The sequence below is a fragment of the Solanum verrucosum genome, unplaced genomic scaffold (assembly GCF_900185275.1).
Source record: "Solanum verrucosum unplaced genomic scaffold, falcon-dt-bn FXZP01000094.1, whole genome shotgun sequence".
Lineage (NCBI taxonomy): Eukaryota > Viridiplantae > Streptophyta > Magnoliopsida > Solanales > Solanaceae > Solanum > Solanum verrucosum.
The window spans coordinates 2,630,684-2,648,328 of NW_026019970.1; the positions used below are offsets into that span (position 1 = coordinate 2,630,684).

General features: G+C 35.6%; 1 protein-coding gene across 1 annotated transcript; it reads left to right on the forward strand.

Annotated features, from left to right (window-relative positions):
• The first annotated feature begins 1,250 nt into the window (after window positions 1-1,250).
• On the forward strand, window positions 1,251-3,372 carry LOC125817127 (homeobox-leucine zipper protein PROTODERMAL FACTOR 2-like). Its single transcript, XM_049496695.1, has 4 exons — window positions 1,251-1,414; window positions 1,712-1,829; window positions 2,885-3,067; window positions 3,214-3,372. The coding sequence occupies exons 1-4, from the start codon at window positions 1,251-1,253 to the stop codon at window positions 3,370-3,372; spliced, it is 624 nt and encodes a 207-aa protein (XP_049352652.1).
• The last annotated feature ends 14,273 nt before the right edge of the window (window positions 3,373-17,645 follow it).

Genomic DNA, 17,645 nt, shown 5'->3' on the forward strand with positions numbered 1-17,645 from the left:
CCGGATTAGTTAAAAAGTGTATTGAATTTGGGTTGAGTCAAAGTAGATAAGTAAAAAATTTGTAGGAGGCCCACTAAATTGGCTAAGGTCCAAGGGTCAGGGTTGGTGGCATGGGATCTTAAGTGAGGTGACAGACCGATTAACAAGGATAGTTGGTAGATTTGAATTAAGAATTAGAATATAATTCTAGTTTTTGGTAAGATGGATAAGCTCAGGAAGCATGCATGTGACGGGGGATATGCTAGGACATGATAGTAGGGTGGAATGACTCCTACCGGTGAAGTTGGCAGTGGAATCAGTTAGGGAGGCCTGGGATAGAGTGTATGAGTTTAGAGGTAGTATACCTGGTAGTAATGGATGTTGTTGAAAGATCGAGGTTGTATAACTTCAAGTTTTATGTTTCTTCTAATTATTTACATGATACTATGGTGGATTTGGGTCAACCAATTATGCCTACTGATACATGTTATTTGCATTGATACTATTATGTGGGATAGAGTGTATGAGTTCAGAGGTAGTATACCTGGTAGTAATGGATGTTGTTGAAAGATCGAGGTTGTATAACTTCAAGTTTTATGTTTCTTGTAATTATTTACATGATATTATGTGGTGGATTTGGGTCAACCAATTATGCCTACTAATACATGTTGTTTACACTGATACTATTCATGTTATGTTACTTGGTATAGTCTGGTTGCAGGATCATCGATATTTCCTAGATGAAGATGATGCTGATCCACAACAACTTCTACTCCTCTCTTCCTTATGATGGGATTGTGTCTTGTTTTAATATTTGTATCTCTTAGAAGCTCTTGTACCTTTTAGACTAGTTCTTAGAGAGGCTTTTCCGTTGTATGTGCAAAAAAAGCTTTTTGTTGTAATTAAGGTTGAGATTGATACTTTTATTTTATTAAGGTGAAATATCATATTTCATTTTACTTCTGCATTATCATTTTTAAATTGGGTGATAAAAATCCTCCTATCTAGGTGTTAGAATAGGTGTCCACACGGCCTAATAGTTGAGTCGTGACACAAACAAATTAAGTTCTTCATCTTTATTTTACTTATAAACTAAGTACTTTTATAAACATTAATAGAAATATTGACTTTTACCAACCATATTTATGAGTAGTTAGACTACTTAATCTTATTTCATTAAATGTTTGTCCACAAAAATTCATGATTTCGTTTTGAAGACCCTATAAATCCAAGATTGGACAAATTTTCTTCTACACATTTCTTCGTTGAGAATGAACTTTATTTGTTCATCACATTTTTATTTTCTCTCTTGTTTCATTCTTCTCACATTCATGACTTCTCAAAATGATGCAAGTGTTGGGTCAACTTCTTGTCAAGAGATCGGAAAATTGATTTTTCAACATTCGTATGAACAAATAATTGAGAAACTTGAAGAGTGAGTTTGTTGAATAAATAATTTTTTGGCTCTTTTTTTTTTATCCTTCTATGTTTTCTGAATTTTTACTCATTGATGATGTTCTTTATGATGTCTATCATAGGTTTTTGAGCATCTCACTACTAAAAATGAGAATTGATTTGTCGAAATTATTTTTGAGCGTCTTTCACAATTATTGTTTTTGATAGTGAAATCTATGAATTTGAGATATGTGTCTTAACTCATGTTGTAAATTTTTTATTTTTATTTTGTATAATTGATTTTCTTCATTGTAACATATATTTTATTTTTGATTAGGGTGTTTAGCCAAAAGCCAAATCCAGAAAATGATGTGATAGAGCAATTGAGTGAGGATCTAGGGCTTGATACAACACAAGTCAAGATTTGGTTTTATAACAAAGGATACTACATCAAGGTTTTTATTATAAAATTTTGATGGTTACTTGGAATATATATTTATATTGTGTACATATAAATGTTAAATGTTTCTTTGACAATATGTTTAAATTGTTGAATTCTCTTGACAAATGAAAGTTTTTAGAAAACAACAAAAGAGTTTTGAAATGCTAATTGATTGTGGGTTTGACTAATGGGCATGACACTTTAAGTTCTTTAATTATTATTTTTTTTGGTGAAATCCATGTCTTTAATTATTGGTCCCTGAGTTATTGTCTTATTCCGATTTTGATCCTTATGTTATTTGGCTAAGCACATTAGACCTTCAATTAAGTTAAATGTTTGATTTTGCTCCTTTAAGTTAAGAAAACATTTAACTTAATTGAAGGTCTAATGTGCTTAGTCAAATAATACAAAACTCAAAATCATAATAAAACGATAATTCAGGGATTAAAATATGTTATTTTCCATATAGGGTAATTAGTTTCTAAAATACAATTGATTAACACAAATATTCTCTTTAAGGGCTACCAATTATATTTTATCATTATTTTTGAGATTTGTATAATAATATAGCTTTTGAAAATTATCCTTTCGGACAATGCTATATTCGGGTATAGTATTTATTCATAAATTGCGTAGTATTATAGACAAAGTCACAAAATATTAGGTTATGTCTAATGTTTAGAATAACATACAAAATTTTAGATAGTGTCTAATATTTTCTCAAAAAAGTTTAGGTTTGCTAGCGCTCAAACAAAATCTTTAACCATGCTCTGAAATAAATTTTAGATAGGGTCTAATGTTTTCTCAAAGATTTTAGGTTTGCTAGCGCTCAAATAAAATAATGATCTAGAAAAATAAATCTATAAGTTACTAGAAAAATAAAAAGAGGATCATTTACTACAAAGATGTCTCAAAAAGAGACGATTGATGAATTATTTTGCTAAACTACTCCCCTGTCACTGTTATCACAATAATAATGATCTAGTCACATTTTTATTTTTTTAAATTATATCTTTCACTATTAACATATATATTGTAAATTGTGATATTGAATTATACTAATTTCAGGCCCAACAAAATATGGAAGAAGAAAGTGAGATTGATCATTTGAAAAACAAAATAATGTGTTCAGAGAATTTTCAAATATGTGTGGATTTGAAGGAAAAATTTTGTGCTGCTAGCAACAATCCTGAGCAACAACGAGCTATCCTACGAGACTTGCTAAATGAATATGCTAAATTTGGAGAAGATGTCAGTTTTCATTTTCTACTATTTGACTACATGCTACCCAGATACTTTAAAATTATTACTGAATTCGTGTAACATAGTTAATAGGAGTAATTGTTATTTTCTATATTTTATGACTCACGTATTTTCTCGCCCATCCCCTTTGACAGGTTACGATGATATCGAAGATAATTGATCACTTCATTGAAGACATTGAAGGATATGACATGTTGTTTTCCGAATTTGAATCAAAACTAGATAGTCTTTGTAACTACAAAGATCCTAATGGCCTAGATTTGGAGCTTAGATTGGGATTGAAAAGTGATTAATGAAAGGATTAAGTGGTAATCATGAACTAGTTGTTTTTAGTATTCTCTCAAGTCTAATCATGCAACTATTGTAAAACTTGGATTTTAATTATTATCTGCATAAACTATGTTACTTTTCTTCATATATTTACTTTATGTTATATTGGATTTTCCAAATACCTACCTTTTAAGTTTCCATTATTTAACTCCAAAAATGAAATTACAACTGACTTTTTATTCTTGTTGTCATCATGCTAGTTAAATTTTAAGTATAGGTAAAGAAGGCGGTTTTAGAATGTTTAAGATCTCTATACACTGACAATATATTGATTTACAAATCTAATCAGACTTTAAGTTATGTATATTGTAATCAATACATCACCTACTATGTCTTTATATTGTATCTATTTTCAGGTTCTCTTGTTTTCATTTGCGGTGAATTCAACATGTTGATTATTTTCTTGGTGACATGTTGCATACTGTGAAAGTTGAATTTAGTAGGAAATATATGGATACTTTATTAGTTCATTGATCGAAAATTAATTATCTATTTCAAGTTATTTGAGCCTGAATTCAAGATATATGCATATTGTGAAATTAGAATTTAGTAGGAAAATATTTGGATGCTTTATTCGTTCATCGATAGAAAATTAAATAGCTACCTCAAGTTATTTGAGCTCGAATTTAAGCTATCCCTTGACCTTTTGACATGATTCCTTAAATTTTCGAATTCAACTTGCTCTAGAAAAACTACTCATGTTTGAGGGGCTATTGAGACGTATGATTGCATATGGGGATAGAGTATTACCAATAGGGGTATGTAGATTGACTCGGTAGGTGGTCTGGTTTGATGTTAGTACCTGTCATGATTAGGGGGTTGGTTAGGTTATTATTTGGCTATGGTTGTATGATTTATGCCAAGAATAGTTAGTCAGGATTATGACTATTTATGACCTACCTCCCCCTGTACTTCATTATTTGAAAACATAATTAGCTAGCTCAATTCAGATAAGCAAACTGCTCAGTTTGTTATGGTTTGTAAGGCTAAGTCGAGAATAGGTAAGTATTTTCTAGCTAGTATCTGACTCCGCACTTGAATATTTACAGTTTCATTATTTTTAGATTCGATGCCCAGAATACCTTTGACCCTCATATAAGACTACTTTCAGTTTTTATGGCATTAGCTTTAGTTTAAACTTTCACTTACCTTACATACTCGATACATTATTTCATACTGACATCCTATTGTCTGGGAGCGCTGCATTCATGTCTACAGGTCCCAAACAATAACCAAATAGACCTGTAGGGTAGGATAGTCGAGTCTTCAATAGAGTGGTTTGACTTCTTGTCTTCTAGGGGTCGCTAGAGTCTTAGAGGTTTGCCTATATTACTATTCATAGTTATTGGATAGATTGGGGCCTGATCCCTCCAACTGTTGTATCCATAGAGGCTTGCAAACTAGTTTATTAGGTTTTATATTTACGATGTTGTCTAGATGGGCCTTGTTATTGTCATTGATAGTTTAATGACATTCTAGTTTAGCTTATATTGTATTTACGTATTTTCAGTTATTGTATAGAGATCATGGTGGTCTCGACGGCCCAAACAAAACTTGCTACTTATTTATTGCTTTGTATAAACTATTGGGAATAATTGTTTTCTTTATAAAGTTGTTTACAGGGGCCTTTTCGACTGAGGACTTATTTTTAAGCTGAAATATACTTATCTATTTATTTTCTTGATTAAGTGTAGCTGCTATGCATCGTTGGAAAATGGTATAATATGGTGGCTCAGACCTAAGTTTCGAAATTAGGTGCCAGTTACACCCCTTCTATTTTGGAACGTGAAAAAAGATTTAACAAGATTTTCAAAAGAAATTTTCGAATCTTACCGTAGCACCTACTTATTTAAGTTGATTTGAAGTTTTGATGATTTAATAAATTTTCAAATCGAACAAGGGACCTGGTTGAGGAAATATTGTGTACATGAAAAGGACAACAGACAATTGTCTAAAAGCTGTCAAATCTGACATGGTTGGTGCACGACTTTTTAGAGTAGCAGGCTCTCAGCCAATGGCTTTGTCCCAAAAGTTTGTGTCTATTTGATAATAGTCTCTTCTCCAAACAGAAACCTAATATTTGGCAAACAAAGTTCTGAATTTCTGAAAATTCATAAGCTCACAAAGAAAAGACTATCTTCAAGGAAGAACATTGTCCATGCTCAACAAGGACCTGATGGAGTGTTGAATCGTCTTTGTTGTATTTCAGTTTTTTGCCTTATGTTCTTATATTATAAATGTACTCTAAAGTTATAAAGGATAGTAGATCGGTTGCTTGTCTAAGTCTTTAGTGTGAGTCGTATTAACTAGAGTTAGTTGGTCGAGTCATCTATGTTTTAGTCAAGCCTTTTTACATTATTATTTTAATGTTCTCTTGGGTAGAGTTTCCTAGGAGTGCCAACTAGAGTTAGTTTATGTGTGGATGTAGCAGAGTTGCTACTTGTTTAGCTCTTATCTTTGAGATTTGAGTTGGTGGCTAGAGTTAGCTTTGTTGGGTTCTTAAAGTCTAGATCAACTAGAGTAAGTTGGTTTAGTGTGCAATAGAGTTATTGCTTAGTTTTCTTTGTAGTAGAGTTGCTACAGTAAGGGGGAAGGGATTAAAGAGTTTTAATTTCTAGGTTGCAAGAGTTTGTAATCTGAAACTTTGCTCTGTTTGAGTGAAATAGAGTTTGGATTGAAATTCTGTGAGTACAGGTTGTGGTTTTCACCTCCCTTGAACAAGGGGATTTCCATGTAAAATCTTTGTGTCTAATCTACTTTGAGCTATTTATTTTTCACACTATTATTCTGTCTGGGACCTGGTCCAGTGATCATTGGTAGACGCATACATTCCAACAATTGGTATCAGAGTCTAGGCTTTCTATCTGGTAAACACAAGAGAGAGATTCATGCGAAGAATGGCAACTCCACTAAACTTGCAAAAAGGTCAATCTCCTATAAGGCCACCTTTTGTTTATGGTCAGTTCTATAGATGGTGAAATATTCCCATGTATGACTATCTCATGGCTGAGTACATTGAGCTATAGGATGTTATTTGTGAAGGTCCCTATACGCCAACTATAGAAGTAAAAGATGGGGATGTCACACGGGTCGTTTCCAAAACTCGACAGTAATATAATAACTCCGACAAAATGAAGGTTGAGAAAATTCACAAAGTCAGGAAGCTATTAATGTGTGGCATTGGAGCAAATGAATATGATCTAATTTTGTATTGTGAATTATCCAAGGAAATCTGGGATCGATTGAGAATAGTGTATGAAGGTACTGAGCAAACAAAGAAATCTAAGTTAGATCTATTCACTACTCGGTTCGAAAGCTTCACCATAAAAGAAGGTGAATCTATTCATGAAATGCGTACTAGATTCTCCACCATTATAAATGATCTTATATTCCTGGAAGAACATGTCTCTGCATGCAAGCAGGTCACAAGGATACTGGAAATTCTTCCCAAATCTTGAACGGATGAAGTTGACATTGTCTATGAGACACGAGATCCTGAAGTACTAACGTTGGATGCTCTATTTGAACATCATAAAGTTTATGAGATACACAGAAGAAAGGACGGTCTCGTTCTCAGATCTATAAATAAAAGGTGGAATTCGATTACTAACAGATCGGGAGGAAGTGCAGCGGCTGAATCTAAAGGAAAGATAACCCTACATATTTGAGAAAATACCTCAAGTAACTCAGATGAATTTGAATAGCTTGGAAATGTATATATGACTGATGCTCTAAAAGGAATAGACAAGGATAAAAGAAGGGACCAGGTCGCTGACAGGTCAAGTAGAAGAACAGTAGTTGTTGATTGTGTGATAAAAAAAAGTGTTGGCTGTCTTGGGAAATTCCTTAAGTGATTCAGAGGAATCTGAACACCCTGATGGTGCTTTTATGCTCGAAGTAAAAGATGATGAAGAAATTTTTGACTCTATGTTTGCTTTCATGGCAAAGTCAGATGATGAAGATGATAATGAAGAGGTAACCTTATCTGACTTCAAGAAAAACTTGAATATATTTTCCATTAGTAAATTGAGAAAGCTAGTTATTGTACTAATTGATTTGATCAGTGAACTAACCATTGAGAATGATCTCTTGGACAATAGCCTAGACATCTCTCAAGATGGAAATATTGCTCTAGTTACTCAAATATCTAATATTGAAAAACAAATGGTTTTTTTAAAAGCTGAAAATATAGAACTGAAGGAAAAGATAAAAAAGGGTGACTACAACAGTTTCTAAAGGAAAGAACGAGACCAGCTGCTTGCAGCTTGAGCTTGAAAATAAGTTGTGCACTACTGAAATGAAGATGCAATTGGCTCTAGAAAGAAATCTTGTGTTGGAGAGGGACCTAGTTCATGTAAAAGAGGAACTGAACAAATCCCTAAAATAGACCACTTCCTCTAAAATGCTTACAAATTTAATTAGTCAGGGTAACAAAAGTAGAAGAGAGTTAGGTGGTGAGAAGATAGACCCCCCATACAATCTTCACAACAAATATATTTCTGGTGCTGATAATTTGCTATGTGTGCATTGTGATCGAAATGGACATTGATGAGTCTGGGATTTTGACTCATTTAGAGCTTGATAATTATAGTTTTATTGTCGTCATTGCCTATTTTGTGCTCTAAACTGATGCTTATGTGTTGATTTGCATCTAGGAAGAGAAAAGATCAAGGAAAGGACATTACCGGGTAAAACAGAGTATTTTCTAGTTGAAGAAACAAGGTTGAAGATCGACAAGTCCACTCGGTGACTCACCGAATGGTCCTTCAGCTCGCCTAAAGTTACAACGTTCTTGCCCTTGGACAAAGAAAACTCAGTGGTGGAAAGTACCCTTCGACGAAGGAATCTCAGCCCGCCTAAAGTTACAGAATAATTAGTGAAAATGCAAGCAAAAATGGAGATGTGAAAGGACAATTGGCGCATCGCCAATCAGGTCGGCGAGCCCGACCACGATCGCCTAAGATCACAACAAAAAAAAAAGGTGAAGACTCAAGCTAAAAAGGCGATGGAGAAGAGCATTTAGCATGTCGCCTGGTCGGCAACGCTCGACTTATACCGTCAAATGGCCCTGAAGGCTAAAATCTGGGAACATATAAATTGATTTTCAAAAAGAGAAATTAGTACCCTGACATTGTTAGACTTTGGTTTTTTTCTCCAAACACTAGTTTTTGAGTTTTTGAGAAAAGTTTGAAGTTGGGTTTTGATTTTAAGGTAAATTTGAAGTATTGTGAAGACTCAAATTTCATTACCCATCTTATGGAAAATATAGTTGGTAATGTTTTTCTGCTCTTTATAATGCGTGGCTAAAACCCCAATTCTTGGGGGTGTGATTATGTGATTAATTTCCTCAATTAGTGTACGGGTGTTAGTAATTATTGATTTAATTGTTGTTTTGAAGTGAGTTCGATTGATAACTAAGTTTCAATGCATGACTTGTAGTTACCCATGTAGCTCTAGTCTAGTATTCTATGTTTGCTTGAGAAAGAGGTCATATAATTAAGGTTATCAATTGATAGTTGTAGTGATTAGGTTGTTGGGGATTCAACTCAAGAGAGTGAGTCTTAATTCAATCCTACCTATCTAGCTTGAGAGAGTAGGTAAATTGAGGTTTTGAGTTGTTCTTAATTGTATACTTGTCGAGGTTCGAAAGAACTCGCTTGAATCGTGATAGTTGATCGAGAGATGGCTATTGCATCTATAGTCTAGCCTATCCACTAAGATTCAACAACTTTCGGTAATTAGTAATCACGCGTATAGCAAAATTGGAAATTAATCGATCACATCCCCAATGATCCATCTCTTCTTAAATACTTCCTTGTTTTCGTAGCTGTTAGTTGACAAATCAAATCCCTCATTTGACATTAGTTGTCAACCCCTGCAATTTACTTTAATTGTTTCGATAAATTCTATTCCTACAATCGATTAAAAGATTTCTTTCACTTCCTAATTGAATTCTCTACCGTATCACTGCAGGGATCGACCCCAACTCTTCATTGGGTTTATACTAGATTGTGATCGCCTACACTTAGAATTGGATGAAGTGTAGATGAGTGTTATCAAAAATGGCACCGCTATCGAGGAGTGGTGTTTAGAATTCTTTTAGTGAAATCTAGTTATGATCTAATCTTGTTTGTAGTTGAATCGACTTACTTTGTTTTATGTTTGTTGTTGGCTGCTTGTGAATAGGCGATGAGATGAGTGTGAACGGGAGTAACGCTAGCCTACTTGGACATCAAGATTACATCGGTAACTTGAATGATGTGAATGAAGCTCAATTGGGTGGTGTAGGTGTTATTCATTTACCTCCGGTCGTGGAAACACAGTTTTCCATGTGACTAGCACGATGTTGCAGCTATTGCAAATGAAGAGTTCGTTTGAAGGGTTAGCTCATGAGGATCCTTATGAGCATATCCAAAACTTCGTGGACGTGTGTGGTCCATTTGTCTTCAAGAATATCACACTAGAGTCAGTCAGACTTCGGTTGTTCCCTTTCTCTCTAATAGGGGAGGCAACAAAATGGTTGGCTGAGTTACCAAGATAATCAATCACTTCGTGAGAAGAACTCACCGATCTATTTTATGTCAAGTTTTTCCCTCCCTCAAAGATGATGAAGCTAAAAGATCATATTAGAACTTTAAATGGGTAGATGGGGAACCGATTTATGAAACGTGGTTGAGGTTTTCGAAGTTGTTGCTCAAGTGCCCAACTCATGGACTCCCGAGCAACATGTTGCTACAATACTTCTATCGGAGTCTCGATTCAATAAAAAAGAGGTGGCTGACTAACTTGCTTGAGAAGGAATCATGCAGCAACCAATTGTTATAGCATCCACTCTCCTCGATAAAATGACAAAGATCAATCGTAAGTGGTACACTAAGGAAGATCAACTGTCTCTATTGAATTTTGCACTGACAAAAGAGCAGGTAGAAAAAAACCAAGAACGAGACGACATGATAGCCAAGATGATGTCTCAAATGGGGTTGCTAAATGAACAAGTGATGAGAGGTATTTTTGAAAACAATGAGGTGAAAAATGTCTAGAGGAGGATTCTCACTCAGACTCTTTAAAGTCGGGTGGATCGAGATTGGGCTGACCAACATGACTTTTGGAGGAGAGAAGACAATCATGATGTGTATCACGTGCAAACAAGTGACAACCCAAAGTCTAGGGAAAGTTCAGGGAGCCTTCGAGTGGATGAATTGTTATCGCGCATTCTAGATAAGGTTGAAGGGTCTGATGACATGCTTAAAGAAATGAAGGCTGATTTCTCATCCTTGAATAATAAACTCTCATGCAGTTTCTATCAAGCAACTTGAATGTCAAATGAGCCAACATTCAGCCCAACTAGAACCCAAGCTAGTTGGAAGGTGTGCAAATGATGATATGGAAAATTCAAAGGTTGATCATGACAAATGCTTAGCGGTTTTGACACGATGTGGGAAAGTAGTTGGTGGTGATGTGAAGATGAATGATGGGCCAAACACTAGTGGAGAAGAGGAAGACACCGTTGATGTAGAGAGGTCCGACCAAGCACCAAAGAATAGCATGCCCGAAGAGGAGGAAGAAAACTCAAGGCAAAACACCATCGAAGAGCTGCAAATAGACAAAGAAGGGGCTACATCTACTCCAAAGTTGGTAAAACTGTTGCCCAAAATCAATCCCCATTTTCCTCAAAGGCTTAAAAAGCGGAATGAAGATGAAAAGTTCAAGAAATTTCTATCCATGTTCAAGACACTTTCCATAAACCTTCCTTTAGTGGAAGCATTAGTGGAGATGCCGGGATACGCAAAATTCATGAAGGAACTAGTCACCAAGAAGAAAAGTATGGACTTTGAAACAATTGAAGTTTCTCATAATTGTAGTGCTATTATGTCCAGTGATGTGATAAAAAAAAAAAGATTACGGGGGCATTCACCATCCCGTGTACCATTGGAATGCTTCAGTATGCCAAAGCTTTGTGTGACTTGGGAGCGGTATTAACTTGATGTCGTATGCTATCTTCAAACAACTTGGGCTGGGCGAACCTAAATCCACAACAATGAGGCTTCTCATGGCTGACTAGTCTAGTAAATACCCCATTGGAATACTTTATGATATCTTGGTGAAGGTGGATAAATTTACTTTTCCAGCTGATTTTGTTATTTTGGATTGTGAGATTGATGCGGAGGTGCCTATTATTTTGGGTAGACCATTTTTAGCAAATGAAAGAGCTCTAGTAGATGTTGAAAGTGGTGAGTTAAAGTTCCGGGTAAATGATGAGGAGGCTACATTCAATATGTGCAAATCGATGAAGCAACCTAGTGAAATTCATATGATCTCAACGATTTATGTGATTGATGAAGCAATGGCTAGTGAGTGAAATGATGTGCACAAGTGAACCCCTCGCTATTGTTCTTTCAAATTATGATAAGGATGAAGTGCAAGGGTATGATGAAATTGTGGATGCTCTATCGGGATTAGGTGCTCATTCTAAAAATCCAATGAAGCTTGATATTATTCTAAAAAATCGAGAGTCCTTCGGCTAAACCACCCACCAAAGAACCTCCAAAGCTTAAGTTGAAAGCACTCCCATCCCATCTTCGGTATGTATTCTTCGAAGCAAAAGACACTTTATGCCACAACCCGAATCTACACCCTGGACGTGGCCGGCACTCAAGAACCATTGTTGGTCCCCAAGTGAATCCTCATCCTGGCTGACTACAAGTGGAAGACTAACTTAAGCATGCAAAAGCTTAAAACTGAAATAAAATTCAATAAACTCAACTTTTGAAACTTTAACTTAAATGAACAACTTAGAATAAAAATAATATATTCAACTCGCCATAAAATAGGCACTTAAGTCTTTAAAACATTTAATAAAATAAATGAATAATACAGACTTCTTAACTATACTAACTATCTATGAAGCCTCTAACTGATAAAGATGGAAGTCGGGACAAGACCCACGACATCCTAACAACTGATATAACTAAAAGGTAAATGAAATCCTCCGAAATCAAGGAGGATCACCATAGCTAACTCGAACTCTCGGATGTATCAATGAAGCTCATGTTGATGATCCTGAATACCTGTGTCTGCATCATAAGAAGATGCAGGCCAAATGACTCAGTACGTGGAATGTACGAGCATGTAAGAGGAATTCTAAAACATAAACATAAGCTTGAAACTTGATAGAAATGAAACATACTTACCTCTTCTCAAACTTACTCAACTCAGAAGTACTCAAGGATAAGATACTCAACTCCGAGATTAGATACTCAACTCAAGGATATGATATTCGACTCAAAGATATGATATTCGACTCTGGATACTCAACTTTGAATACTCAACTAAATATGACTGAACTCATTTCAATATAAAGCAATTTAAAACAAGTGCAATATAAAGAAACAAACTGTTTAAAAACATGCTGTCAAATCTGTGTGTATGCAAGGATACAACATAACTCTAAAATGTATATAAAAATACAATAAACTGATGTATATTAAAATACAATAACTTCTGTGGGAGTTTCTCTAACCGACAACCATCACATAAGAGCTATAGTGATGATACAACGATCTACCTCACGCTGCCAACGCATCGTATACCCAGCCAAAGGTATAGGACCTGAACTGCCTAATGGATCCACTAGTCTATTTCGAAAAAGGTTCATCTAAAAAGTATGACCCTTTTCTACCCATGGTGGCTACATGGTTTATGGAGGCTGTGAGTTGTCTGAACTCTCCCCCATATCGGTGCTCAATACTACTCCCAAAATTATACTAGCTCTTATGTTTTAAAAACATAGTTCTTTCTGTTGATTTGAGATAATTGCTCAAAAACTTAGCTCAAAGACTATCTTGGAAACCTCAGCTTCCCTGCTTGCTTCATTTAGAAAGCTATTACTCTTTTCTGAAAACTTGCCCGAAGGCGCTTTGGAAATCTCAGTTTCCATTCTTATTTAAATGTGAAAACATTTATAAACTCTTTGGGAATACTTAGTCCCCATATACTTTTGAAGAAAAGGACTTCAAACTTTACTTTTTACTGAACTCAAAACTTAAGTCTTAAAACAAAGTTAAAATGTTTGTAAAAGACTTTTAAAAATATGGTTCATACTGAATTATGGACATGAACTACTCAATGCAAGGTTTTCAATAACCATAAATAGAACTCTAATACTTGGAACTCAAGAACTTCAATGATACTACTAATTTCAAGAATGCTCAACTCAGAGGGTTCGTGCAAAATTATGAGCATTAACGACTCAACTCAAGGACTCAAAGATACTTCTCTTCTCAAGACTGCTCGACTTATAGGATTCATGCGGAATTATTGGCATGAACAATTCAACTCAAAGACTTTATGGGTAACATGTAATAGTCCCATGATTAGAAATATAATCTCAAAGGAGATTAGGAACTCAATACTCAAGACTTAGAACTTGAAGATACTACTCCTCTCAAAGATACTCAACTTCTGGAGTTCATGCGAAATTTATGGGCATGAACGACTTGACTTGTAGGTCTACATAACATTATAAAACTCATGTATGTGACTCTTCTCATTCTCTGACTTACTTCCTCAAAACTTAGTTCAAATCGATAGTTGATCTCAAAGGATTCACAATTGAACTCATAGGCTTCCTTGAACTCTACTCTTAACTCTCTCTTGAATTTAAATTATGAATTCAAGAGTTATGATTCATGATATGAAGGATCTCAATAACAATATAGCTATTCGATAATTAGGAATAGAACTTTTAAAAGAAACATGAATTCAAGAACTCAAAATTAACTTATCTCAAGAATACTCAAATCTAAGGAAAGTATCCTAGATTACTCTTTTACTGATCTGAAAGTAGAAGTAGGGAGTGAGGATGAACTAGTCCAACACTATGATAGCCTTACATACCTAGAAGAACAAGATTCTTGAAGATTCTTGAAGAATCTTGAAGAATCTTGAAGAATCTTGAAAAAGAACTTGATTAGAAGCCTTGAAACCCTAGCTTGAAGGTAAACAAACAATCAAGAAGACCTTTCTTGAGATTCTCGAGTTAGTTTCTTAAAATCTCTATAGCCAAAATTATGATTTTCATGAGTGAAGATGAAAATCTGATTGTTTTGAGCTTTTTAATTAGTCAAGAAATTCGTTGATGGTTTTCTTGGAGGTAAAAAGACAAAAACGATTATTTTCAATATTTTCCCGTCGGCTAATTCGTAACAGCATTGTATAGGTTACTAAAATAGTCATAGCTTTTTACTAAGATATTGGATTGACGTGAAACTGGTGGGGTTGGAAAGTAGATTCAAGTACCTTTAATTGTATAGGTTATGGCTCACGTAACTCTTAATATTCTAAGAGATATGGTCGTTTAAAGTTGACCTAAGCAGAATCTTACATCAAAATTTAATGAAACTTCAAAAACACTTATCAAGAACTCATCAAGAACTCTAATCTTTAAATTTCAAGAACGAAATTACGCTGAATAAATCATGATTGGTGTGTGGGTGAAAGAACCCAACACTATGGAAGCTTACATACCTCTTAGGGCTTAATCCCATGGTGACAATCCGCAACAACTCTCAAGCATCTCGACGAACGCTTCGATCCTTTCTCTTTTCTCATCTTTTCTCATCTTTTCTCTTCTTCTTTTCTCTTCTTGAACTCTCAACTAAAACTGTAAACTAGGATTATAGAACTGAACCTAATCAGATGACACCCCTAAAATATTACTAAAAACGAATCAAATTTGTTTGGGTAAGGAAAATACCAAAATACCCCTTACTTATTTCAGGTTTTGACTTTCCTTAACTGGACAGCCTAACTTCAAAAGGTCATATCTCACTCATCCGAACTCGAAACTTAGCAAACTCGGAGGCGTTGGAAATATAATTCAAAGATATTTCCTACGGTATTTGGTAGCACACGTAACTCATCCTGAGTTAGGAGTTATGGTCGTTTGAAGTCGACCCAAAACTCATACTTAAGCATAACTTGCAAAATTTCAGATTTTGCTATTTCCAATTTAGTTCTTTTTCGAACTCAAGGTGCTACATCTGGTGAACTTAACACTTAAGAAATTTTAATTCCTCGGTAAAATCCTACTCACAACGAAGGATGATTCAAGTCTTAGCTCGAAAAAAATTTCTGGGGTGTTACACTTTACCCGTCATCATTGTTGCGGACTTACTTGAGTGGCAAGTGAAATTGTTGGTCGAGGTGTTAAAACTATACATTAAAACCATCGAATGGACAATTGTTGATATTGTGGGGATTCCTCCTAGGATTTGCAGTCATAAAATCTAATTGGATAGTAAGTGCAAACAAAGTGTTGAGCATCAAAGAAGACTAAATCCGTCTATGCAAGAAGTGGTGAAGAAAGAAATCATACCTGCATCGTATCCTATTGCAGATATGTAACACACCGAAAAATGGTAGGTTAAACTAGAGCCTAAACGTGAGGGTGAACGTCAATAATGAGGGTTATAAGAGTCAAGGCCAAAGGGCAAGTGCCAAGGTAAAGGGGCTAAACCAAAGCCAAAAGGCCAGGGTTACCCCTAGCTTGGAGTAGACTACCCCAGCTTCACGAGTGGGTCCACGGATCGTGGTCTACACCACGGCTCGTGAAGGTGGCTCATGGACTTGCCTTGGTCAAGGTGGATTGGCCACCAATTGGCCTAGCTACTGCCTTAACTTCATGAGAGGGACCACGGTCAGTGGTCTTGACCACAGCTCGTGGAGCCCCTCTAACTTACCGACAAAGTGTTATCCTTTTCCAAGAAAACATACCTCAAGTGGGGTGGTAGAGCCTTGAGATCCAGTTTTGGAGGCTCAGACAATTTTACAGGCGGTGAATCACGATTATTCATATGTAACTCCAATCTTTTTGGTTTGGAACGGTATTCAAACATATCAAGTGCGGCAACTAACTCATCATAGTCTTTAATCCCATCACTATCAAAATTCATCATTACCGCTGCTAGTGCATCAACACCCAACCTCTCTTCAATAGACACTTCAGAATCCTGCTGCATAATATGATTTACCACAGAAATCGATTTCAGATCATTTTCCTGCTTCATAGACCTACACATGTTAAAAGTAATCTCCTCATTGTTCAATCGTAACTTCATCAAGCCTCTCTTCTTATCGACTAAGGCACGCCCAATAGCTAGGAATGGTCTCTCTAAAATGATGGGGACCTCAAAATCAACCTCACAGTCAAGTATTACAAATTCTGCTGGAAAGATGAATAACTCCACTTTCACAAGAACATCTTGGAGCACTCCAATAGGTCTCTTCACAGTTCGGTCAACCATAAGCAAACGCATCGCAGTCGCGAAGCCCCTAAACCCAACTTCTTATTAATGGACAATGGTATCAAGTTATTGTTGGCCCCTAAATTACACAAAGCTTCGCAAAGTGCATAACCACAATGGTGCAAAGGATAGTTAAAGCTCTAGGATCCTCTTTCTTTTACACAAGTGATCTAGTAGCAATGGCACTGCAATGTTGCATTCTCTCATCATTCTCAAAACTCACAGCCTTTTTTTTATTCACCAAATCTTTCATAAATTTTGCATACCCAGGCATTTTCTCCAAGGCTTCTATCAACGAAACATTGATGGAAAGTTGTTTCAACATAGTTATGAACCTGCAGTATTTACCCTCTTCGATCTTTTTCACCAATCTTTGTGGGAACGGAGTTGGCGGTCGAGGCATAGGAACAATATTTTGAGTCACCTCAGCTTCTTTTTCATCATTATCTTTTGGGCCTTCAGTAAACTCAATCTTATCTTTATTCTTCTCTACCACTTTTTCAACCTCAGACGGCATGGGTGGATCAATGGTTTACTTTCCTTCTCGAGTAGTGACTGCCATACAATGCCCATCATTTTTCGGATTCTGGATAGTCTTGCTAGGAAGTGTGCCAGGCTGGGCGTTGATTTGCATTGGTGGACAACTAATTAAATTACTGCTCAATTTTCTTGATCGACACTGCATGGACATCAATTCTTTGACCTATTCCAAACAAGTCATTTCACATCTTTTTCACATTCTCATCAGTTGCATCAAACCTCTTCATCATCTTTTGCATCATATCCTCAATTAGTGACATATTGTTGCCAGACTCTTTATTACCAGGAAGGACATTAGGACCATTCTTGTCATTCATGTTGCCATAGTTGTTTCGGTTGTAGTTGTTATCGCGATTGTAGTTCCTATCTCAGTCATAGTTACCCTCACGATT

Bases quoted from the DNA above. Each gene is read 5' to 3' on its own strand.
- LOC125817127 (XM_049496695.1), top strand. From the start codon at position 1,251: ATGAACTTTATTTGTTCATCACATTTTTATTTTCTCTCTTGTTTCATT. The intron at 1,830-2,884 runs GTTTTTATTATA...TACTAATTTCAG, and splicing joins ACAAAGGATACTACATCAAG to GCCCAACAAAATATGGAAGA. The intron at 3,068-3,213 runs GTCAGTTTTCAT...CCCCTTTGACAG, and splicing joins ATGCTAAATTTGGAGAAGAT to GTTACGATGATATCGAAGAT.